The 24889-nt window shown below is 37.1% G+C and overlaps 1 protein-coding gene across 4 annotated transcripts in view; it reads right to left on the reverse strand.

Moving 5' to 3' along the window:
- Positions 1-7891: 7891 nt before the first annotated feature.
- The window catches only part of FLRT2 (fibronectin leucine rich transmembrane protein 2), a 59703-nt gene continuing 42705 nt past the window's right edge, over positions 7892-24889 (reverse strand). For all 4 annotated transcript variants that reach the window (XM_064713691.1, XM_064713690.1, XM_064713692.1 and 1 more), the window contains one exon: positions 7892-11557. In XM_064713691.1, the coding sequence (XP_064569761.1) occupies positions 9160-11145 (1986 nt within the window). In that variant the 5' untranslated portion in view covers positions 11146-11557 and the 3' untranslated portion in view covers positions 7892-9159. The remainder of the gene's footprint in view (positions 11558-24889) is intronic.

Here is a 24889-nt window from a genome sequence, read left to right on the forward strand (position 1 = left end):
AGATCAGTAGAGTACTCAACATAGATCAATCCATAATTATACTACAGATATGCATTCTATCTGTCTATATATTTGTATATTTGCATATATATAAACATAAAAATGTATAAATATAGTGTGATTGTGTACATGTTTATGTGTGTGTGTCTTTTGTGTGTGTAAAATGGTGAGAAACCAATAGTGCAGGGGAGAGGCACAAAGTAAATTACTGCTAGAGCAGCCCAAAGATGCAGACAATCAGAAAAGAAAGAGCTTATTTTTTCTTGATTTAATCTTAAATGTAAAGAATAATAAATCAGATAACCATATGAGACATTAAGCAGCAATCTGTCCTGTAAGCCAATCATGCTAAAGAAGGTTAATGTAACATAAAGGAAATGAGGTAAAAGCAACAGAAATTATGAGATTGGTGCCTCTGGATTTTTCATAGCCTGGCTATAAACTGAATTGATATCACAGTAGAAGATGTGACTTCATGAAAAATGGTTCACTGTATTGGCAGCACTTCTGTAGCTTAGCTTTGCTGGGCAATCATCACAGTTTGCAGGTACAATGGTTTTTCATAAACCTTTTCCTTGTGTTGTGACATATAAACAATAGTACAAACTGCTCAGTTTTAGGTATCAAGGAAAGAATTAATCTGCCAATAAATAAGGGAATAAAAACCCTGAAAGTTGTGTCTGATCTGATGGCCAGCACAATGATCAATCACATCTGCTGTGGATTGGAATCTTGCCTGCAAGGACCTTATTATTATTTGCATTGATAAAAGGGAGAGTCGTCAAAAAATGTGACTTTTCAAACCTGCCTTGTTGCACACTCCTTGAACATTGTGGTGCAGCTGGCACTCTAGAACCTACAGCAAAGAGCAATTAAAGATGCACAAACAAAGTTAAACCCAGATGCTTCCTTGCTTTTATATGGGCATGGATTTTACCTTTTGACACAACCCCCCCAAGAGCATGGACCTCAGCGAAGACACCTTTAGTAGGGTTCTGGACAAACCAGATATCCTACATGATAATGCAGAACGCCTGTAATTTGCTGCATCCCTCATAATATGATTCAGCTCTACTTCTACCAGCTTCAGTAGTCATCAAAGAGAAATGCCATGACTGCATGAACTTTCCTATTGTTCTGGTCACCTTGCTTCTTGGGGGAGATCTCTGTGAAGTAGCTGTATTTCCTCCTCCATCTCTACAGAAAGGAATCTGATACTTCAAAGTAGAAGAAACCTTTGTTCCCTTTCCTTTGTGCAGCTGCTAATAATAATCTGTAAAACTGAACCTATGAACCCAAAGTTCACATGACCACAAACCTCAGTTTGCTCGGTGTTACTCAGTGTTTCTAGCTCAAATTCTCACCATGACTATTGTAACTAAATGTTGAAAAATAATTAAACTGAAAATTGATATCAAAATTCTTTAAGATTATTTTTCTTAACTCAGTATTCTTGAATTTTGTCTTCTGATAGAAAGACAACACTGTCTTACTGCTGTAATTGCAGCAGAAAATAGTTAAAAATTGCTTTACTTCAAATTCGCTTCATTTTTGTAAAGTTAAATTACAAAAAGGAAGTCCAAAACCAAATCAGAAAACTCTAGACATATACTTGCTACTTGTTTCTTATGAAAGCAAGTATTGCACGTATAGTAGTCTATTTCTCAAAATCTTCATAGCTGATAAAAGAAATCAGTGCATGAAAAGACTTCAAATAAATATCATGACCAACTAAAAAAAAAAAAGAAAACGCTGACTTCAAAACTAACCTCCAACAAAAATGTAAGTAAAAAGCTATCTAATCTAATTTCTTTTGAATTGAAAATGAACTATATCCTCCTAGGGATGGGAAATATGAAAACCTTCAATACTTTTATGAACCCTTCTTTTAATTGCCTAAAGTGCTTACCTGTATACTACTAAAAGAACTGCAATAATATGGAATATCCCTCCTTACTCAGGTTTCTACTTTATTTTTCTAAGTAATCTATTCTTGATAACCCATATGTGCTTTTTGTCAGGTATAGTATTTTCTTCAAAATGAAATAATGTGCACGCCTTGCTTCTGCAGTCCTCACTTAAAAACGTATGCTAATGCTCTCCTTGAATAAATATCATTGTTCATGTCAGCATATACTGCAGAACTTGGCTTCACATCACCTCTCAAATTTTCTTAACATGTTTTCTAAATGAGGAGAAATTCCTATCATTTGCATTGTTAGTCAGAGAGCAATGAATTATGTATTGGTTCCTGATCTGTGAATGCCTGAAGCAGTTTGTGAAAATCCATGAGGTCAGGATTATAAGACTTCCATTTAAATTGTTTGACTTTCTAGTCAAACCAACATTCTCTCTTCCATTCTTTCTTCTTTTCTTTTTTCTTTCTCAGTATTCATACATGCATTTTTCAGTCACAATTTAGCCATAATATGAGGTTATAATAAAAAAAACCCACACATGTTTATGTGAAAAAAGAATATTTTTGCTATGCCCACTGGCCCCTTTGTGGCTTTTAATGTCCTTATTTTCCATGCCTTTATATTGGCCAGTGTTGCTCAGAGCATACTTAGCTCCCCTCTCATTTTCTGCTCAGTCTTTTTCACAGCTTTCTCAGCTTTTCATAAAAGAGGTATGGGCCTTCTTCCTTATTCAGTTGATGTAGTTCATTTGGGGATACATAGTGTGAGGTGCTATACAATGTGTCATATTGTATGTTTTTAATAATCCTACTGTTATATATTATTGTGGTTTATAGTTGAAGGCAGTGGGGTCAGGATTTCACTATAAAAATGTGCTAATTTGTTTCAGGAATTACTGGTAAAAAATTCACCAAGTCTCTCTCTGTGTAATGGAAGTATTTTAGTAATTTTTAGTTTCGGCCTTTGTTGACAGTGGCATTTCAAGTAGAATCAAAGTATTTTTTACATACTTTATTGGTGTAATGCGGTACCATAACTCTTCTTCAATGTGGTACCTTCCCCATGTGGTATCATAACTCTTCTTCAAGGGAAGAACTCTTTTTAAAGTGGAATATTAAAATTTTTGACTGAACAATAATGAAAAATGCTCCTCCATGTGCTTTCTTTCAGGTATCTCTGCAGTTAAATCCTCTACACACAACAGATTGATACACAATTGCACATGCATGAAAAATTCCAGATAATTGAGCTTGAAAGTATTGAAAATAAAGTTTTATCTTTGCTACAATAAATAATTTTGAGTTGATGAAGTCAATGGTTGTAAATTCCTTTTTTTGAAAGAAAGTATTAACAATTGAAAATGATGATTCCTTCATTGTCAGAAATACATAACTGATGGTGGGCATTTGTCATTCTCATTATCTCTATTGTCCACTCTCCTGTGGTAAGGCAAGTAGGTTTAGTTATCAGGATCTAATGTGCTTCACCAGAAACATCAAATGAGGGGAGGCATATTACAGGGGGAAAGAGGCAGGACTAGGTGAGGATATATTGCACACCAGCCCTAGGTAGTTCTACATGATACTATGGGTTAAGAGAGTAAGATACTTTGTGGAGGAACTGTGACATTCAGAAATATTAAATTTCTAAGCTTTGAAATAAAATAGCACTCAGCATCTTACTTTCTAGTAAAGCAAAAAATTAGTTCTTGTATATAGAAGTAGAAGAGGGGCAATTTCCATTTCTAAGTAGCAAAATCATCTCTTTATATATAGTATATATTACCATATATGTTATGTATAAGATTTGCTTTATACAAAAATTTATTAAGGCTTATGTATTAATGTTGTGCATTCTGAAAATTCAATAACAATTTTGAAAGACGAATCGGAAAAAAAAGTCATATTTCATGTCAAGGAAACAGATTAAATAGATAACAATAATTAAAAAACAGATTCATGATTGTCATGTCATAAATGTCAAATGCATTTATCAACTGGCTATGCATATAATGAGTCACAGCTTCCACATATATATATATATATTTGTTATTGACATGTGTAGCTCCTTAAGTGTACCTATTAATTGCAAACACTGGAGTACAGTCTGTTCTCATTTTACATTGCTTTTCTATATGCATATTAGAAAGAGATAACTTTTTAAAGATAAATCTGAGAAAATGAGGTAAAAAATTATTTAACTCTTTGAGAGACAAATATTAGTTGTCTTTTAGAAGCTGAAGAGAGGATTGAACAGACAGAAGTTTCAGTAGAACATCTGAAAATATCTCCATGAATGAAAGTACAGGAAATGGATGTTTTTGTCCCTTTCAGATACCCCCATCCATATTTTAATTAGCTTGCTAATATAAATACAGCAAAGTTGTTGTATTTTTTAAATAACTCTTTACTGAATATGTCAACAAGATAATATATAGTGTATAGTGAGGTTTTGAAGTTAACAATGCGTGCAACATGGCAGATTGCAGAAAACAGGTAACGCAGACTTCAAACCATCTATTTTTCCATGTTAAAGATAGAAAGTATACCAAACACAGAACAGAATCAAGTGTGCATATCTCAGTTTAAATCAATTTTATGAAAGATTACCTTCAGATATTTGGGATATCAACTCTTGATAACAATTTGTTTAGTAGCTTATCTGTTTCTGAGAGGGTCAGAATTCAGCTCTCATGAGGCACATTTCCACAGAGCCCCAGTGTAATAAAAGGTTGCCAAATCCCTTCTGTGCTAGTTTTCCATATGGACTACTAGCCAGCGTCCTTTTAAAGAGTAAAACATTCTCTGCTGTACAAAAGTTTAATGCCAAATGCTTCAATATTGCCTGTAGTATCATCTGGGATACAAAGTGCCCTGTTCAATAGAGTTCAGGGAAGGAGTGATCATCAGCTTCCTAGGATTATCTCTGTGTTTAGAAGAGAGCATCAGGCAGGATTTGATGAGGTTCAGAGCCAGTAACTTTTGGTTTTGGCACTCACTTCTGTTTTGTTTTTCCACTGAGCTGTAAAGATAAGTCATGTGTAAAACCATTATTCTCATGTTCTAAAGAAAAAAACTTTAATATCTCCATGTTAAATTTAAGGTGAAGAAGTACTATAAATGTAGAATTCAATGGGAATTAACCACTTTACTGTCAAAAGCTGAGACTGAACTTTCACTTCAATGCCTTTAATAAAGTGCCTTATGTAGACCCTTAAAACAATAATATCACTATGCATAAAGTTTTTCTGTTTGCAAAATTTAAATTAATAAATTTTTCAGAGGGAGAAACTTGTTCTCATGAAAAAATGAAACTTCTTCTGAGAAAAATATAGTTGAATTACTCTAGTAGCAAATTTCATATACTACTTAATTTTTTAGTTTTTCATGATATTCACTGTAGTCCTTTATTGGGTTACATGGAAAACTGCTAATATCTTTTCAGATCAAAGTAGCTTATTCCCTAAATATTCTTATAAAGAAATTCAGTAATTATGTTCCAATAAGAACCTGTTAACACAAAGTCCATGCATTAATCTGGTGTTTGTTTCTGCCAGCAAGCCACATGCAAGTAGCACTTATTAAAGTGACAGAATCCATGAAAATAAGGACCTGTTTGTAAATATATACGTTTTCAGAAGGAAGCCAAGTACTAGGAACAGCAGTGTCGTGATAATTCTTTAACACAATTTCACTCAAATGCGTATTTTATTCTACGCCAATCTTTCTGCATGTCTGTGTCAACTATTAGCAGTACACAACATAAGATGGGTGAGATTTTAACTGAAAAAAAATTGTCTCTAGATCCAATGAACTTGATCAAATCAGGACTTAAAAGTGAACATTTTGAGTGAGTTGCACATATTCAGATTTGGCACTTCTGCTCTATAGCCTTCAGTTATTATATGTGGTCGGATACCTGCCCTAAGTGAAGATCAACCAAGTTTTAAAAAGCCCAAGGAAAAAGCCACTAGTCTTAAACTTTATATTGCCAAGAGATTGTTGTCCATTTTTAACTGATTTTTTCTACATATTTTACCTAGTGAAGTTTGCTTGCTAAGTGCTTATCTAGGTGAGAACTGAAATGAAAATTCAGATGTGTGTGTGGCTGACACTTTGAGCAGTCCCAAATTCTGTTGTAGGTTGAAATACATTAACCCTTTTGGAGCTAAGGAACAATTAAATAGGGAGAAACATTCTTCAAATTACAGATATGACCTTTCAGTTGACTACAACTCTGAACTTTTTTAGATAATATTCCCAGCTCTATCCACAAATTTTGGTATAAGGCCCTAGCAATGTTTTTTCAGAAGAGCCTTTAAAGTAAAGAAACTTTTGTTGGTATCACATACAAAGTGATTTTTTTTTTTTCATACTGAAGAGAAACATAAAGTAGGCTATCTTTAATATCACTGTGATTTTTGATCTAGGTAAGCGAGTCATAGTCTACATACATATATATGTTTCATCATTCAAGAGCAAAATGATCAGTTTGTGAATGCCTTCTCTTTTCACCCTATTCTATAAGTAACCAGATTTGTTGTCATGAGGCTGGGCTTGTGGATCATCCACCTGCAGTACAGGCCAAACTCCCTGAATATTGCTATAAATAAGGTGCCTATAGTAAACTGAGGTTTAGAACAGAAGATTCCTCCTGCATCAGTAAATACTAATCAGCTTGTACTTTCAAAGGAGGCCTTTTGAAACCAAATGTACAACTAGTTATTTCACTGAAATTAAATACTATGACCACACCCAATGGGAATCACTGGCTCTGCTTAACTTCAAGCAAACTCCAGCATTCAACAGAAGTGTGCAGAAGCACAACTGTTTGCTGCTTGTCTTTTGAGCTGTGGCATCTAAAATATGTTAAACAAAACAAATTAAAAAAAAAAAACAAAAAAACCCACCAAAACAAAAAACCAAAGCCCAAAAGTATAAACCTTATAATCAGTAAATAGATGACAGAAAAAACCTCACCACTTTGCATAGACATTTCTATCTAGAATTATGCTATTTGAAATCATATGGTAAACTTTTAATCAGACAAATTTTAGTGACATAACTATGACAGCAGCCACACAGGTTGCTTAGAATACCCACTATAGCTGGAGAAAATAGCCAATATATAGAATATAGACTGGAATTTCAAAATGTTATTTTAAAAGGTGTTGCTGGGAGGAAGTGGTTCCTTACAAAATGGTACTTTGCCATCAATCATAACTGGGTTCCTTTTGTCATTGCAGACAATTAGTGTTATCATGTGATCTGAATTACAGAAAATACATGCTCATAGACTGCTGAGTTCCAAGAATGGGTTGAGTAAAATGAGTGAAGGAAAGGATTAAAACTTTTTTTTCCAGCATAAGGAGCTTCATAAAGTGACAAATCTAAGCATTCCACTGTGAAGGTGCTTCAGCCTTTACTTCGAATCCACATGCAGCAACTTTCTCTCTATTGCTTTGTGATCACTGTAAAACTTTCTCTCTTTGGTTCCCTACTACTTCTGGGAAGTTTTGTCTATATTTTTTCTTTTTCTTTTTTTTTTTTTTTCATGATGTGATGTAGCTTTAGCTTGTCTCCAAACTCAGGAGAAAAATAGCTACATTAAAAAAGCAAACTGAAAAACCCCCAAATATAAAAAAGCAAACTGAAAAACTCCCAAATAATTAGATTTCACCACAGTTCTTGGCAGTCACTGAGTTTGCAGAGTGGCTGAAATATTACATAATTTTGAGAGCTGCATTATGGTTTTAATAACAAGCACGATGTTTTGCATGGTGCATGTAAAGCTCAAGGACTGAGAAGAATCTGAGGGTATAAAAAAACAAATTCTAAATGCAGTTTCTGCTTGTGGAGCAGAAATCATTATGGAGAACTTGAAAATGCTTAAGGTAAAAGAAGGGTAATTCAGAGGGACACTGTGTACCTGTGTTCTCAAAATTCCCCAGTCAATCAAATGCTTAGCTAATGTCAGTCTCTGTACACTTTAATTGGGAAGGAAAAAAAGCAAAACAAACAAACAAACAAAACCCACAAAGATTTGTACATGATTTTCCCCATTGAAGATATTTCAGTTTATAATAGCCCTCAAGGTCTTCCCAGTACTAAATAAGTTTTTACAATATATTTCTTGTTTGTTTTTTCTTTTTGTCTTTTTTTTCTCCTATTTCTCCATACTGAACATAACTCAGGCCCCTAAGTCAAACAAGGCTTGAACCATAAAAATTATTAGCAAAACCTTTGCATTGCCATTATATTTTGCACCACATTTTCAGCAATATGCACTTTTAGATTTCAAATTACATGAACACATACATGAATACTGCAGAGCTGGGAGCACTCAGAATTTCCCTCATTCTGGCCTTACCTGAACACGCTGTCAACAAATGATGCTCTATTGAGAGGTGCAACTTAATGACAGCTCTCTGTTATGTGCTGTTACATAACCTTCACCTCCCACTGAGAAGGGTCAGAGAATGCCTAAAGCTTCTTAATCCTACTGAAAAGCGCAAACAGTTTCTGAGATAAAGTATATAGTATTGGGGACATTTTTGGGGCAACTTTTGCAAATAGGAATCAAGGTCATTTTGACACTGAGTTCTTTCCACGTTTCCTATTCCAAATAGATTGAAAGAAGCTAATCAAACAAGAGAGTAGCTTTTTTGGCAGCACTCAGAACTCCAGCTTTCAGTTGGAGGTGAGAAGTGCAGACCTGATAAAGAGGGAGGGATATATTTCCAATTGTTTGAAGCCCAACAGCAACTGCTGGGTTCAAGTCAGAAGGGTTGTGCCCATTTTATCTGAATTGCTTTTATCTGTTCCTAGTAACCCTGCTTTAATATGCACTTATTTTCCTGTATTACAGGCCACCTAGAAACTTAACATCCCTCAGACTGCTTCGACAGCAAAGTGGTTAATGTTTGAAGAATGAGTCATTCTTTCCTTTGCCATGACATTGGGTTCTTATTGTACAACCCTGTACAGTACTCAGCAATAGTTTTTAAAGATTTAAAAAGCAAAGAGTTACAAAACCATTTGCAATTAACTTGAAATAGAAAAGATAGCACTTTTTTTTTAAATCCCATTATATAGTACACCGTATAAATTACAGAGTATTCAAATGCATAAATGCATCTGTGTAACATTTATCAAATGTAATTTTTTTCATTATTCTTGGGGGGCTTATTTTTTCTAGAGTTTTTTCTCCTTATCCTAGAGACCCCCATGGTCCCTCACTATCACGTATGACAGTGCTCCAGGTCTGAGACGTTGCTGTTGCAGTATCGCATGTTGTTGGGGATGTGGCAGTCTGTGTAGTTAATGCCCCCGTTTGGGGTATAAATGGGCTGCAGTCTGAAATCTCCTTTAAGGAGCTGATCATTATTTAAGGAGACAATCTGGAAGCTGGTTTCCGTCATCTCCAGGATGGAGTTGTCCTTCTTGGTCCCTGCCTCACAGTAGTCGTCTTTCCGACGGCCCCGGTTATATTTCCACTTCTGGGAGGTGTAACGACCTTTTTTGTGCATGTGCCAGCAAAAAATGCTGAGCAAGACCACGAGGACAAATATCACTGCACCCCCAATCAACCCTGCCAGCAGAAATGGGGAGCCTAGGTTCTGAGAAGTCGTCTGCTCATGGCTGGAAGGGATGTTGCTGCCATTGAAAAAGGAAGCCTTGGTTGTGGCTTCTGAACAGACAGTTTCTTCTCCAGTTCGGTAGTTGTTATAAGTATCCAGTGGAACCAAACAAATCCGGTAAGTGGATTTGGGCTCCAGATTTACCAAGCTCGATTGCTGCTTCTCACCACTAATTATTCGTTCATGAACAATTCCTCCTACCAGACTATGGCCCATTTTAACCCATGTGAGTTTATATGCCATCACGGTAAAAAGTGACATCCAGTTGACTTGGATACAAGTGTCATTCACAAAGTGGATGGAGAGCTGAATCCAATCAGACAAAGGAGGTGTCACCCTTTCTCTGTCCTCCCTGTCAGGCACAGTGGGGAGTGTGGCTATGATGGGAGTGAGAGGAATATATTTACTACTTGAGGAAGGAAATGATGGGCTGGGAACTAATGTAGTTGGCATGGTTGTAGCTGGGACTGGGGTGATGATAGGTGGCAGACCAGGAGTGGTGGTGGGGCATGACAACATATTCATATTGAGCTCCCTGACTGCCATACCTCGGACCTGCTCTGGTCCCTGGCACATAAAACCACGGACATTGATGGAAGAAGGAATAAATTTGAGCCATTCAGTGACCCACTTAATGCTGCAGTCACACAACCAGGGATTATTCCTTACAGTGAGTTGTCTCAAACTATGGAGATTATCAAATACTCCCTTTGCCAACATCCGAAGTTGATTGTTGGAAATATCAAGACGTTCCAGTTTGTGGAGGTTTGAAAAGGCTGTAAGTGGTATATGGGTAATCTGGTTGTCCTGCAAGTAAAGTCTTAGCAGATGTGTACCTGGAAGATCAGGAGGAGGGTGAGTCAGTGAATTCCGAACTATTGAGAATTCCTTGAGCTTGGAGAGGTGGCTAAAAGTGCCTTCAGCTATGCCTTTATTAGTGAGGAGATTGCCATCCAAGATCAGACGCTCCAGACTTGTAAGATTCTGGAAGGCCAGGTCTGAAATGACGGCAATTCGGTTTTCGTCTACGCGAAGTTCTTGTAAGTCCAGCGGAAGGCCTACTGGCACACTGCTTAAGTGATTCTTGGACAAGAACAGAAGCTTGAGGCTGATGGCTTCCTGGAATGCCCCATCCTCAACGCCAACAGTGGAGATGGAGTTGTCATCCAGGTGCAGTTCTTCCAGCTTCAAAAGCTGAGCAAGAGCAGCACGTGAAATGGTCTGAATGTTGTTTTCCTGCAGGTGGAGAACCCTGACATTCTTGGGCAGGTTCATGGGGAATTCATCCAATTGATTGCCATACAGGTAGACTGTGTGCACAGACTGGACATTGTGCAACTCTGCAGGAAATCCAGCATTATTAATTTGGTTATTATGGAGGTAGAGGACGGTTACACCCTCCGGTATCCCAAGAGGCACTGAGGTCAAGCTTCGTTCATTACAGTAGACAAAGTTTCGGTCACAGCGGCAAACTTTTGGGCAGGCCAGAGTTTTGGAGACCTGCATGTAGAGCCCCAGGGAAAAGATAAGCCATGATTTCATGAGAAGAGCCCAATCTGTGGGCCACATTTTAGTCCACAAACCCATTTCTGATTTAAAGAAATAAAGTACCAAAGTGTTTAAGAACTGATAACAATAATAGGTAACACAGGTAACAAAATCTCAGGTCATTAAAATTGGCTTCTATTTATGTCCAGTGTTCAGGCCAGAGTTAAAGTTTTGGAGGCTAAGCATAAAATAATCCTTTTATAATTGGCCTGCCTCCTACTTCTGATAAGGAAAACACAGTCTTATTAGCCAGGGTTACAATGTTTGTTGCCTTCCTCCATGTGTGCTGAAAGAACCAGTAGCCATGTCTTTGCAAATGACCCACAGGTTACTTTAAAGCTACCAAAAGTCTCTGTGCTTGGAGGTGTATTTCACTGAAGTCTGTTGGCTTCTGTCAGCTTTCTGAAGTCAGCAAAGTCCTCATATTCGCTATCTGCCAGATCTGGTCTGCCTGTAGAAGGAAAGAGAAAAGAAAAAGCTTAATAGCACGAAACGTTTAATAGGGAAAATTAGGACCATTAGAAGACTATTCTAAGTCTGAGCTCTTTATGGATTTCGGGGTAAAAAAAAAGGAAAAAAAGGCATTAATATTAAACATTAGCTTAATATTACTGCTAAATAGTCTTGAAATAGATTTGATGCAAAGTCATCGCAATGACTGAAGGACTTTCAGTGACTTCAGTGAAGGCTGGATCTATTACTTTCATTTGCATACTATACCTCCAGTCTTAGTCCTCTCACAATCTGCTTAAAATTTTAGAACTAAAAACAACCCAAAAACCTAAGCCATTTAAGTGGAAATTTTTGCTCAGGTAATTATTTTTCTTTTGCAGAACCACCAACTTCAATGACTACTATTCACTGATGCCTGACAGGCTGTATGATTTAATCATATTCTACGTTTTTTTCATTTTCTACCAGACTCTGAAATATTCTGCTTCTATTTCTGTAATACCATTACATATATTGTCCAAATTAATGCACACTGCCAGATTATTTTGTCTTGCTCTAGTGAATTAGAGACTTTGAGAAGAGTCTTTTAAACAAATATGGTAGTCCACGAATGTAAGATACCCAGCTGTAAGACATGTACTTGCTAAAACTATCATCTTGATATTGGTTCTGATGTGAACTATGCTGTCAATAGATTCCACAACTTGCTTTCCACTAAATGAAACAGGCTCACATCTGCTAAGTTATTGTTTCAGGAGATCAGCTCAAACTATGGCAGTTTTGCAGAACAGCTCCTTTGAAACTATAAAGGTTAGATATGGCTTTTAATTTTGCTACACAGTTATCTGAGAATGGTTACATAAACAAATGTGTTAACTTTGGTATAGCTGAGTTCATTAATGTGTGTCTTCAGCTTGTAAGCATACGTTTTATGTTCACAGCTACTGTTTATTATTCAGATCTATAACACAACATTTCCTCTCTCTAAAGCATGCAATGAAAGGTACTTTGTTGTGTGATGTTGTCTTGTCTTGTTATATGTTGTTTCGAATGATTGTCACCCCATCCTCCCCTCCAAATGCATAGCTGGACCTAATGAAGGATATCAGCCTTGGCAAGTACAAAGCATGTGCAGATCTCAGGGTCTTCAATTACAGAGACATAAGCACAGTAATTTTCATGGTTTTGTTTATCCAGATCAAAGCACAGGCTAGGATTTCAAGAAAATAGAATTTTAGTGAACAAAAATCTTGTTTCTTAATGGCGGTTGATTTTTTATTTTTTATTATTATTATATTTATATTTATTTAAACAAATTAAGAACATCCAGGTCATTCAGAAAGAAACTTACTTTTAGTACATAAAACCTTGTTAGTCTGATACAGCTGTGCAGTTTATAACATGTCCCTCATGCTACTTTTGGGAATCCCATGGACTGATAGTGTAGAAAGCATCCTTAGGAGTCAAACTGTTATAACCCTTCAACCTTGCACCTGCAGATTATTGTATTTATTTAGGGCATCATCAGGTATCACACTCAAGGTAAAAACAGCTGGAGATAAAAAAGTGAGACCCTGAAAAATCCTGTTTATCATTATGAATACAAATTTTAAAGATATGTAAATGTAATACTGTAATACAGCCTATATTGTATTGTTATTTTATAGAAACAGTAAGATTAGGTACCCCACTGTTCATGGTTTTCTCTTGCACAGGCATATTTCAGTCAAGACTGATTTCTTTTCAATTATGCCAGATGACGTGATACTGTAGAGAAACTCTTAACAGGATTACACTCTAACATGAGCCCAAGTGTGACAGTTTATCCGCCTTTAATGCGGCCTGGCTCCCGTCTAGATCTCAGTGCTCTGATCCGTCATGACACTCTCTTTTAAAATGAGAATGGATATGCAGAGCGTCCTCCGAGATGCTCAGGACCACAGAGAGTAATAACAGATGTTCTCTCACTTTCCTGTCATTGTCAGAGAGAGACAGCCTGCACCTCCTCACAGATCCAATACCCTGCACTAACCTCGCTGCCGAGTCCAAGCCCAGTTACTGATTAAGTTTTATTTCACTCCCGGGTACAATGGAAAGCCCAGCTGAGAACATGCAGCCACAGGCAGCTGCAGCTCCTGGTTTGCTGGGAATGTCCTAAGAACGGACTGTCATATTAAAACTGATTTATACATTCACCACATTCTAGTACTCTGTACAGTGTACTTCTCACCTAAGTAGACGTGGCACCTGAATTAAAGATTTCAGTAATGGTTCAAACATATTAGGTCAAGCACACAGCATTTCTCATTAGATATTACGAGAAAAAGAGCTTTGATTGGACAGTAACTTAGGCAGATTCTAGAGTTTCTCTCCTTTTTTTGTTACATGGATTTGCTATTAGAAATCTGTTAAAACTTTCCTGTTTTCTTCCGTCATGATGGAAAGAAAGGTAGTCCTCTTATTAATGCCAGTATCCTAAACTCTAGATATCAGTCCCAAATAAAGTGATACAAAAAAACCAGTACAGATTATATGTATTTGGGACTACTCTTGATGGAACTAAGCAAGAGTACAAGGACACATCTAACTAGATATTTATGACCTCATGGTTGACTCTGGTGTGGCAGAGGTAAAGAATGAGGAAGTAAGGATAAAACTGGATGTATTTAAATGACTTTTTTGGGAAGGGTTTTTCTTTGGTAGTCTTTTACAACTGCTTAATACTAACTTAAAATAGGGCTCATAGTTGCTGTACTTTTCGGCATATCTCAGGGACCCTAATGCAAAAGGGAGTTCTGTGTGTCAGAAATCTCTACCTCAAAGACATTAAAAAGATTGAAGAGTTGGAAATCTACTTGATTTAAAAGAAAATAACTTTTTGAAGTTAAACTCCAAAAGGCTAGAAAAGTATAAACAGTTTTTTTCTTCAGTAAACTGCCAAAACTGAAGGCAGGTAGAGTCACTCAGCTTCCCCTCTCCCCACCATTCCTGGCATGCTGGCTTCCTAAAGCAAGCTCTGTTTTCAATATGACTGCAAATACTAAATTGAGTCTCTCTGCAAATTTACTGATTTTTTCAGTAGTAGAAATTTGGAAATGGAGGAATTAAAGGCATTCCTTAGCTATCGTGATTTTAAATCTTGGGATATGACTGACAAGCTATAGGGGGCAATAACTTTGCTTATTTGAAATGAGAAAGTTCTATGAACCAGTCTAGGTCGAGAAGAAGGCAAGCGTCACAATTAACTTAAAATTTAAGAAATTATCCAGCAAATGCCTCAATAATAACACATTTCTCCATCAACAATTTGGTAATTTTTGTTTCTATTTCCTCCCCTGTACACTTGATTTCTATTATTTCTACTATATCCTCCTTAGACACAAGTTGTATCTTCCCAGTGTGTAAGATATTTCCTGCCTTACTGCAGGAATTACAGCCTTACAATGCATTTCTGATCAACATTTTTATCTCACTGTCTTTTTTCAAACCTGCCTTGTTTAAATTCCCTTTTGACTGATGCTAGCTGGAAAAGAAAAATTCTTGCTTTATGTACTGGATAAAATATAAGGTGTTTTGGTTAAAGATATTTTAAAGGTTGAAATATCTGGCTGCAAGTTGGAAAGGTGAAAGTTCTTTACTAGTCGTACCTTTACTGGTCAGAATCCTCCATACAACTTCCAGCCTTTGCACACTGCACAGCCATGCAATAATTAATATATTACTGAAAGTGATGTTGAATTATAAATTTGTGGCATCTAAGGGGAAAAAAAATCATCTCACTAGTAGTCAGCTTAAGGAACTTTTTCCTACCTCACTGACTGGTCTACTGCCTCAGTGGCTCTACCTACACTGTCTAAAGAATCTCCAAAGCTGCCCTTAGAGTCATCTTTCCCATTTTTCATTCTGCAGTCTTCCAGTCCCTATGGCTACCTGAGAACTTAGTGAAATTCAGGGAAGATAACAGAGAATAAAGGGAGAAGATAACACATGGAACCAAGCCTGCATAGGAATGTTACCTATGGCAACATTGGTTACCTATAAGCACAGAGTTCTGAGGTGATCCTAAAGCCAGGTTGTCTGTCTTCATTAGCCTAATCATGGTTTACATTAAGGCTACAAATTTTTCAGAGGTAATAAAATTAAGAATGCTTGGCTATTCTTTCCTTTAAGGAATACTGAAAATAATAAAAAATAGGTCAAAGGAATCCAAGGCCTTTTTTTCTCTGATAGCCTAACAAGTTAGCATCACTTTTCCCAGTAGTTCATCTGTTTATCTGGACCTGAGTGCCATGCAACATAAATTGAAAGGCAAGCAAAGCCAAAACCAAACAGTCATACTTACTCTTTTCACTATTACCAGTCAGGGACTCTTACTTCGCACTAAACCATTTGGCATAAATTTTCTTGGCTGTACTGCAGACCAGGGTTATAATCAAGTCATATAATCTTACTCTACATAATTATAATACACAGTAAGTACAAGGCTATTATGTCTGGAATTGAATGACAAACAGAAAACAAATCTAATTCCTTTCATAGGAAATCTAGTACGGAGCTCCTTGTTCGTAAGAAAAATGTCCCTGTGTATCTATCAAGTAGTAACAAGAAAAATTACAGAATAACACCTGACATATGTCTTTTTTCCATACAAGTATAGATCACATCTGTGAATGCACACATTAGTGAATATCCTGGTGTTTTGGTTTTTTGGTTTTCGTGGTTTTTTTTTTTTGTTTTTTTTTTTTAAGTGATTAGGAGCCTTGGGTAATAGTTTGCTGTATATACTTCTCTATGAGTGTCTTGGGTTTGAACTTTGTGCTCATATTTTAATAAGAGTCTATAATCTCTGCATCAAAGGCATAGGGAAAATGACCCAAAGGAATCAAAATGCTTTTATAGGAAGCCTTTTTGCATGCCTACTGTACTGGCTGCTTCACAGCTATGAGTGTGTATTATGTAAGAGGTAAGGAGGAAGAAAATGAGGCAAAGAAAAAGAGATAGAGAGGAAGAAAACATCCTTGGTGTCCTCTTCTAAAATAAGTATTGATGACAGGATAATGATGAGTAGCTAGTATATGAAGGAAATCTTATAGTGTCTCTGTAGATTGTTACCGACAAATGAAGTCTATATGAACAGATTTTGGCAGAGAAAGACATTACTGTCTTTGCAATATTGTTAGCAAAATGATTCAGCAAATGTACACATCTGAACTCTTGTGCTTTCTTCTACTCTGATCAGGATGTTTCTGGTTTTACTTGTCAATTTGCATTTATAATTATTCTCAAAACCTCATATCAGGCAGCCTGAGGATGCAAGTGAAATTGATTTGGACCTGCCTTAGTGGAGACAGGAGAAAAATTAGAGAGTGGTACATCTTGCAACAACCGGTGTAAAGACATTTTTTCCCACCCTTCTCTTTCTGGTTCTTCTGTAATCTTCCCGTCCTCCAAGCCTTTTTTCTCTTTCTAGTTACATTCCTGCAAATTATTATGCAGACATATTGCCCAGAAGGATGCAGGTTTCAGGAAATCCCATTTTAAAAGGCATGCTATTACAGTGAACAAGAGCTTGGTCTTTGGAAATTTGGGTAGTGTACAGGTTCAACAGGACTCTGATACAGCTCAATTCCTCACTGCCAGGAGAGGGAGCTAAGCCAGCAGGAAACTTTCTCATGAACAAACAAATAAATAAATAAATGTGGGACTTGTTTTCTTCCCACTTTGTCTGTCCTCACACACATGCACATCCTTCTTCAAAATTGTCTGTGACTGCTGACTTGTTTGATGGCATCTCTGTTACACACCTGAAAAACTGAGTTGTATTGGACTTGGTTACTGGGAAAATTAATGTTCATGTATTCTTATAAAAGCACTATTCTCACCTTCATGGTTCAAGACTTTACTTGTGGGTTACTGCAGAGTGAAATTGGCATGAGGAGGCATGTAAGAGGGAGGGAGACAAAAGAGAACAAATAATGGAAAATAGATAGGTTTTGAGGAGGGGGGAAGCTCAGGTAGAATGGATTTTTTCATTGCACTAATAGGAACCAGTAACAGGTCAAGAGAGAGAACCTCCTACAAGACATAATCACTAGAGTGAGTGCTGTACTCCAGGAAGCAGAGCTGAAATAGCTACAAGATCAATAGCATTAATGCCTCAGGTGGGGCCATGAATTCAAGGCTGCCAGTCATCCTGCCAGGCACTGAGCTGCACGACACACCCTGCTCAGCTCCTCACACTTCTCCATAAATGGGTGCTGAAGTGCCAAAGTTCGGGTGTGGAGACTGCCTAGACTAATGTTATCTTCATTCCTGTGTTTAACAGTTACTGAATTGTAACAGAAGGAAGTTATTCTGAAAATGACATTGAACAGCTTCATCAAGACTACCTCATCCGTGAAAACAAATAAACTTCTGAGCCCAGAAACAACTGTGTTTGCAGCCTGTGGCAAAAAAAAAAGAGTCCTTGCTCGCACACACATAGGTAAATACAAATTTTGTTATTAAGTAGTTTTTAAAATAAGTCTATTTTTAGTAATAAAACCCATCAATGAAATACTGTAGAAGGTCTAGTGAAAAAGATATCTATTGAAATTCATGTTTTGGTTTGCAATACCATCCAGTCTTATCTGAATGAGTGTCTGCATGAATTAATCTTGTAAGGACCTATTTCTATTGATAATTTCATCTTAGGAGTTCCCGAAATGGAAAATTGCCACCAAGAATATCCTGCCTGTGGAGTCCTGAATTCTAATGTAAGAAACATCTAAGCCTAGTATTACAACTAATTGGAGCTGTTAGAGTAAAAGTTAATGAGGATACACATGGCAAATTAAAAAGCAAAATCTTTAATTGCCTATACATGAGCAGACAGGACTCCCTCACAGAACACAAGGAAGAAGAAAAGGTGCAGAATTCCAGGTTTTAAACCAATGTGAGCTTCTCAGTTGTGTAGGACTTCAAGGCAGCCAAAAGTCATTGACAGCCCAAGCATATTTTTATAGAGAAATATCCCTGCTTTCATTATAGAATTGCTGATTGCTGAAAAACTACTCCAGATGGTGACCATCATGATATTTTCACTCCAGTGGGCAAAGAGGAACAGATGATCACCTTCAGGACTCATATTAAATGGAGTATTGCACCTACTAGCAAAAGGTTATTGGTGTCTTTATTAACCTTGCCCCAAGGCCTACTTTAATTTTTCACCAGTCTAATGCTGCAGTGCTCAAAACTTAACAAATTTGTCAAACAGTGAGAATGATCTATTTAGTATGGCAGTAAATTAATTCCCTAGTCTTTCATCCCCAAAAGCTGTTCTTATATCTTAGTTGAAATAGTTTTGATGGATCTCATCTAGGACTCCAGAACCCACCAATGTACAATGTGATGATGTGAAGTTGGTTTGAGAAAATTGGAAATGGCAGATGAAAAGAATCTCACATGAGGAGCTATCCTGAACATTTCAACAAAATACATTTTCATTAAAATATATTATTTCACTGAAGCCAAAAACCTGCATGTAGATTTGTCAGTTGTGATAATGTTTTCAATAGGAAATGTGCCTGAGGTCTAATGTTTTCTGGTCCTTTGTGACCAGAGAGAGAAAAAAAAATAGGGGAAGAATAAAAAATTGAATTTTTTTACTCTAAAACATAGGTTTGGACACAATTCTACTTTATAAAAGCATTTGTAAAATAGTGTTTACCTTCCACAATTTAAAACCATGAAAATTGTTGTGGAATTATCTGCCTCTGGACAGCTGCACTTAACACAGTGAAAGAAATAGAAAGATAATCTTTCTTTGCCTTCTTGACCATTTTCCAGAGGGCTTATAGCTTTCCTTGTTAAAACTGGATGGGACTGTTTGAGAAAAACTATTAATACTAAACTAATTTCAAGTAATTCCCCTTCTGGACCACATACATTCTGTGCTGCGGTTAGCATAATGCATTTTGTACTGAGAAAAACTGATGGCAACCTGCTGTTTCTTTGCAAACAAATTGGTCCCTACCTATAAATTATTCTACACTATGAAGCAAACAGTTTGCTTTTATCTAGAGATATGTGGGCAGCCTGGCAAAACATCTGTGGAGAATTTGAGAAAGCTGCTTTTAGTGACCTAAGCAGCAAAGCATTGCTGCTTTGGAGACAACATTTTGACACATTTTAAATGTGTTGCATGGTGCTACATCATTGATGAGATCCTCTACGGCATCCCTTCACCTCGTGGGGTAACATTCCTTCAGGATCTCAGACAAATGAGTGTGACATGTCATATTCTTGTCTTCCATATTTGGAGCATATGGCCTGGAAAGAAAATATGGAAGGAGCTGCCCCTCAACTTCTCAGACACCTCAATGCAAATAAAGTTGAAAGTGTCATCATATGTTCATCTTTCCAACAAAGGCAGATGGAGGTCTCTCCTTCCTATTTTAATATCACTTAGCATGCTGCTCCTTCACAGCTCTAAGAACTACTCCATAAACACTTCTTAGGAGCTATCAAGAAAGATTATTAAAGTTGTTTGCACTCTTAACTTCTGCTTCAGAGAACCTGTCATGTATGGTATAGTCACTTATGGGGGCAGTGAACAAAAGATGTTCCCCAGATATAGAAGAAATCTTGCTTATGCGACAGTCCCTATAACAGGCAAATAGAAGGTTATCAAACAAAATTCTTAAATCATTGCCATCAGATAGCCAGTTATCAGAAAAGGAGAAAGATAATAAGATGATGTGCAGCTAAGCCACTTAAATTCCTGTTCAGCTAAATAGCTGAATTATTTATCAACAGTATATCTCAGCATCAACAGTGCCTGACAAGAGCCTGGGGATCTGGATTTGTTATCTTTTCCCAGTGATCCAATTACACTTTTCTGTATGCACAGGTGGAGAAAGTGCAATAATCTCACAGCACCAGATATGACACAGCACTTCATACAGGAAACAACTTGTGCACCTACATATCATCAGAAAAAAAATCAGTTATATTAAACACTAAAGGTATAGCTGCAACTGTAACTTCCTTATAGCAAAACAAAAACATCCATACACTGGTTGTCTGGACACCAGCAAACCCAGTGATTTTCTGAGTACAGAGAGGAAAGAAACACCAGAGGCAGCAGGAGAGAAGAGTTTACCAAGGGTACAGACCATTAGCAGATTTTTTTACCTCATTTGCTTTTGTTTGGTTCTGCTATTTATTTTCTGCTAATTGTCACTCAAGATTCCAGTAACTCTATGATAATAACTATTTTCAGTGAGAGAGTCCTGTTGTCTCTTTATAGTGTTGCTGGTCAAGCACATATCCAAAGAATGTATACATCTGAGGATTAAAAGGATTGAAGAAAGGATTATAGGATTAAAGAATTTCTTTGTAGCAGTGAGAATGTGAGTCTTCCCCAGGTCTTGATTCTGACAGAGAGCAAACTTTTTTTGTCACTTTGCTCTGATTTGGTCCTCATTTAGAGAAAGGCTACACTACTACCTTTCCCCAAGAGCCATGCAGACGTAAAATTTAACCTCAGTTCTTTGAGAAAAGAAGGCTGCATGGGACAGAATTTAACACAGGGCAGCTTCAGTTTTAGGTACAAGTAGAAATAACAGCAAGCTAGAAATAGTAAATAGACATTTCTAACCCAAAGATTCTCAGCTGTGAGAGAATCCACAAGAATCTCCTGAGAACTCTTAGGGGATCAAAAAATAATACAAACAGGCAGTGTTAGCCAGCAAGAGTGCTGTTCCTGCAGGATGAAGGAGAACGGATGATTCGTTCAAACACTGACTGCACCAGTTTACATCAACCAAGAAACTACTATCTGCCTTTAATTTCTGGCAGCAACTCAGTTCCCTGGGGAAGAAGAGACAGAGCAGAAGAAGAAATGGTGTTTACATCTGCAGTTGTGATTTAAGTCACTTTTCAGTCTTCCTTCTGGTGTACTATTTCATTGAAGGAGCAGAGATGCTGCCAACACAGAAGGTGCTCAAAGACAAAGCAGAGCCAAATGGACATCATTTCCAGAAGCTCGATGTGTTACTCCAGCCAATTCTTCTTTTGCCCCATGCCGATGACTGCAGGATCAAATATTCTGTGTGAATAGTTTCACCTGATACACCAAACCACAAATCTTCTGACCATGAACTGAGAAAGGAGGATACAGTAATGGCAATAGGTCTAATTTTGTCCACAATGTAGAGAGTAGATACACAGGAAAGAGTCTGCCATCTTTATGCATTTATGAAGAAGCAGCTCAAAACAGAATAAAGTCCTGCTATTCTGTCCTGAAGCTTCTATCACTATATTTTCTCAATAACTTCTCTAAAACATTTTTAAAAGAGCTTGACTAGGCTTATTTCAACTGTAAAGTTCAAAGCCTTCTTGTTGAACAAATCCTGACAAAGATGGAAAAGAACACAGAAAGCAATTCTGCTTTGTTTTTCCACTTCTCCCCTTTACCTTTGAGGTCTGTGTGTGGTTGCATCAGTTGATCAAAATTGCCAGGAGGCCCAAAAATGACACATGCCAAAAGTAAAGCAAAAAACCATAGTCTTCTGCCATTAATAATTCATGGTGGGTTATTTTTAGCCATGTGTAGACAGCCAACAAGATACTTCCAAACCACTTAAACTCTCTTAGCAACTTTTAAGTGGGTCCTAAGAGGTGCAGAAGCCTGGAGTTGGCCTTCAGCTCAAGTGCAAATTCCACCTGACATGTGCCAAATAATTCCAGGCAGCAGAGTCCTTATCAATATGTGAATATGTGTCCTTGTGGTACTTTTCAGCACAGTTGTTATTGCAAGGAATCACAAAATATTATCGGCATTTTGTGCTTATACAAAGCTGGACCGCTCAAATGAGTTCAGAAAGGCAGAGAGGCAGAGCACAATAAAGCCTGAGAGCAAACCAGAGGGAGAAATATGTAAAGAAAAAATGAAATAGAGTTTAAGCTATTCTGCAGGCAGAAAAATATGCCTGCTCAAAAATGCAATTATTGTTTTCTTTTGTTTGCAAGCACTCTATTTTTTCAGGTCACTGCATGAATCAAATAAGAAGACACTCAAGTTTTCTATGCAGACCTCTGGGTACTTTAAATGAACTGCATATAAAGATCTGCTACACGATTTGGGGATTTGCTGATGGGTTTTTCTTTGTACTAAAAACTGAGGTAGGTTCCTAATACAAATATCTTTGTAAGTATGGGAAATCTAGGAATTTGATTTGTGTCCACACCAAAATTTTACCTACTAAATGCACAGGTTCTTTACTTTCACTTCTTCTAATAAGGCACAGTTGGCATAACCCATTGATGTAGGGTACAAAGACAGTACATGCAATCCATGGTATTTTCAGCAATATTACCTCTGCTCATCTGCTCTGACCTCTACATGTTCCTTTTTTATAGGGGGTTATAAATGAAGAGAATTTAAATACAAATCAACTTTGATGGCCACAGAAATACTGCTGTTGCTACATGCAAAAGAGCAGCCATAGGCTTGCACCTTCCTGTTTCATGGCATACACTGGATACATACATGTGTTTGTGGAAGCAGAGCAGATGAGGAAAAATATCAAAATCCTCTGCTTTATGAAGACATGAATGGCAGAAGAGCCTACAAACAGCCTGGAAAAAGGATTTTGAGAACTTGACTAACTGCAGATGTTGCTTTGATTACTGAAAGGAAATTTTCTTTTAGTGCAAATCCCTGTTTACTCCACCTCTGTCTCTAGGCTACTGCATCTGTGTTGTGTTGTGTAGAATCCACAGCTTAGACAAGAAAGGGACACTGGCAATTAGAATAAATATTAAAGGGGGAAGTCATCTGAGGCTTCATCCATCACCACCACCACCCCCATACACCTTCAGTCTGGATCTGGCAAGAATTTGTCAGACATTTTACTTCAAATCTACCTAGACATCTCTGACCCATTACTGCAAATAGCTGACTTTAACTCAAAAAGTAGTATAAAGCAGTAAAGGACAAAAAATAAAACAATTACTGTTATTCCAATGGATAAGACTTATTGACTCAAGAGTTCAGCCCACAACAGTTGAGTTTGTCTACTGTAAAGTATTATTTAAAAAATTCTTTCCTTCCTATTTGAATTTAAAAAAACTTAATTTCCTAATACCATACATCCTGAGAGATGCTGCTACATGTTCTATCCAGACACATGCTCAAACAAACTCACCCTGGCAGCAACTACCTTCAAGGCTTTTAAGTCCCTTAGGAGATATAGCCCTCCTCTGTGCCAGTAAAATAGAAAACCATCCTGTATTCAAGAGAAAAAAAAAATCTGTTTCTCTATTTACTGAAAATACTTCAAGCATTAGGCCTCTTTAAAAAAAATTATCCTAATCTTCTGCTTAGAGCTTATATGAAGGAGGAAATCTTGTCAAACCAATAGTGTTCGTTATTATTATGAATTACAAACTCCTTTTAAAGCACAGATAAGGACTGACTAAACACAGTCACTGTTTAAACACAGTCACTGTGGCTGTTCTGGTCACTTTCTGAGTTCACTTCCCACAAATCACTGAGCTGCACTGGAACAAAAGAAAATGTAGAGGTGATTTAATAGGTACCTGCAGCAAATTAACTGCAAATACCAGTCTCCACCTGGGAAGCTTCTGACTCACACTGCCTCACAAGAAGTATGGAATTAGGAAAATTCTTGCAAAAAAATTATATTTTGAATACCAAGAGAAACTGTGATTCATTAAAATTACTAAGGTTTCTTTACACAGTAGATAGTAAAGTGAAAATTTCTGTGGAAATGGTTACACAATATATTGGTCTTTAAATAGGTTCCCTTGAACAGAAGAGAAAGGGATGCACCCTCTAATATGTCTAGTTCCACTATTTCAGGCACTTCTGGATGTGTACAGGGGGCAAACTGGATGGCAAAAAGCAACTGCAACAATTTCTTGTATTTGTTGGAGACAAAACTATGAGATAGATGGACTGTTGGTCTGTCTCAGCTGAAAATTGCTTGTTTTAGTCAGTCATACCTTATGGTCTGAACTAGGGACTGAGCCAAACAGCAGAAATGCCGCATGCATGGACCTGTCCATTACATTCCCAGAGTGTCTGAGACAGAAATTAGATCTGGGGGTATCCCATAATGTATGTGAAAGCTTAAAAGTCATTGAAACAGCTCAAATTCTGCATTTTGAAATTCTGGGTATTTCCTAATGACTATAAATATAATGTTGAACCTAAACTGACCAAGTAATGTATTCTCAGGAGCATTCCAAATGCAACAAGGCGGGTGACTTTACTGGTCTATTTTGCTTTTAAGACCATGAGTTTTTAAGGCAAGTAAGAAAA

This window comes from Zonotrichia leucophrys, chromosome 5, assembly GCF_028769735.1.
Source record: "Zonotrichia leucophrys gambelii isolate GWCS_2022_RI chromosome 5, RI_Zleu_2.0, whole genome shotgun sequence".
In the NCBI taxonomy this organism is placed as follows: Eukaryota; Metazoa; Chordata; class Aves; order Passeriformes; family Passerellidae; genus Zonotrichia; species Zonotrichia leucophrys.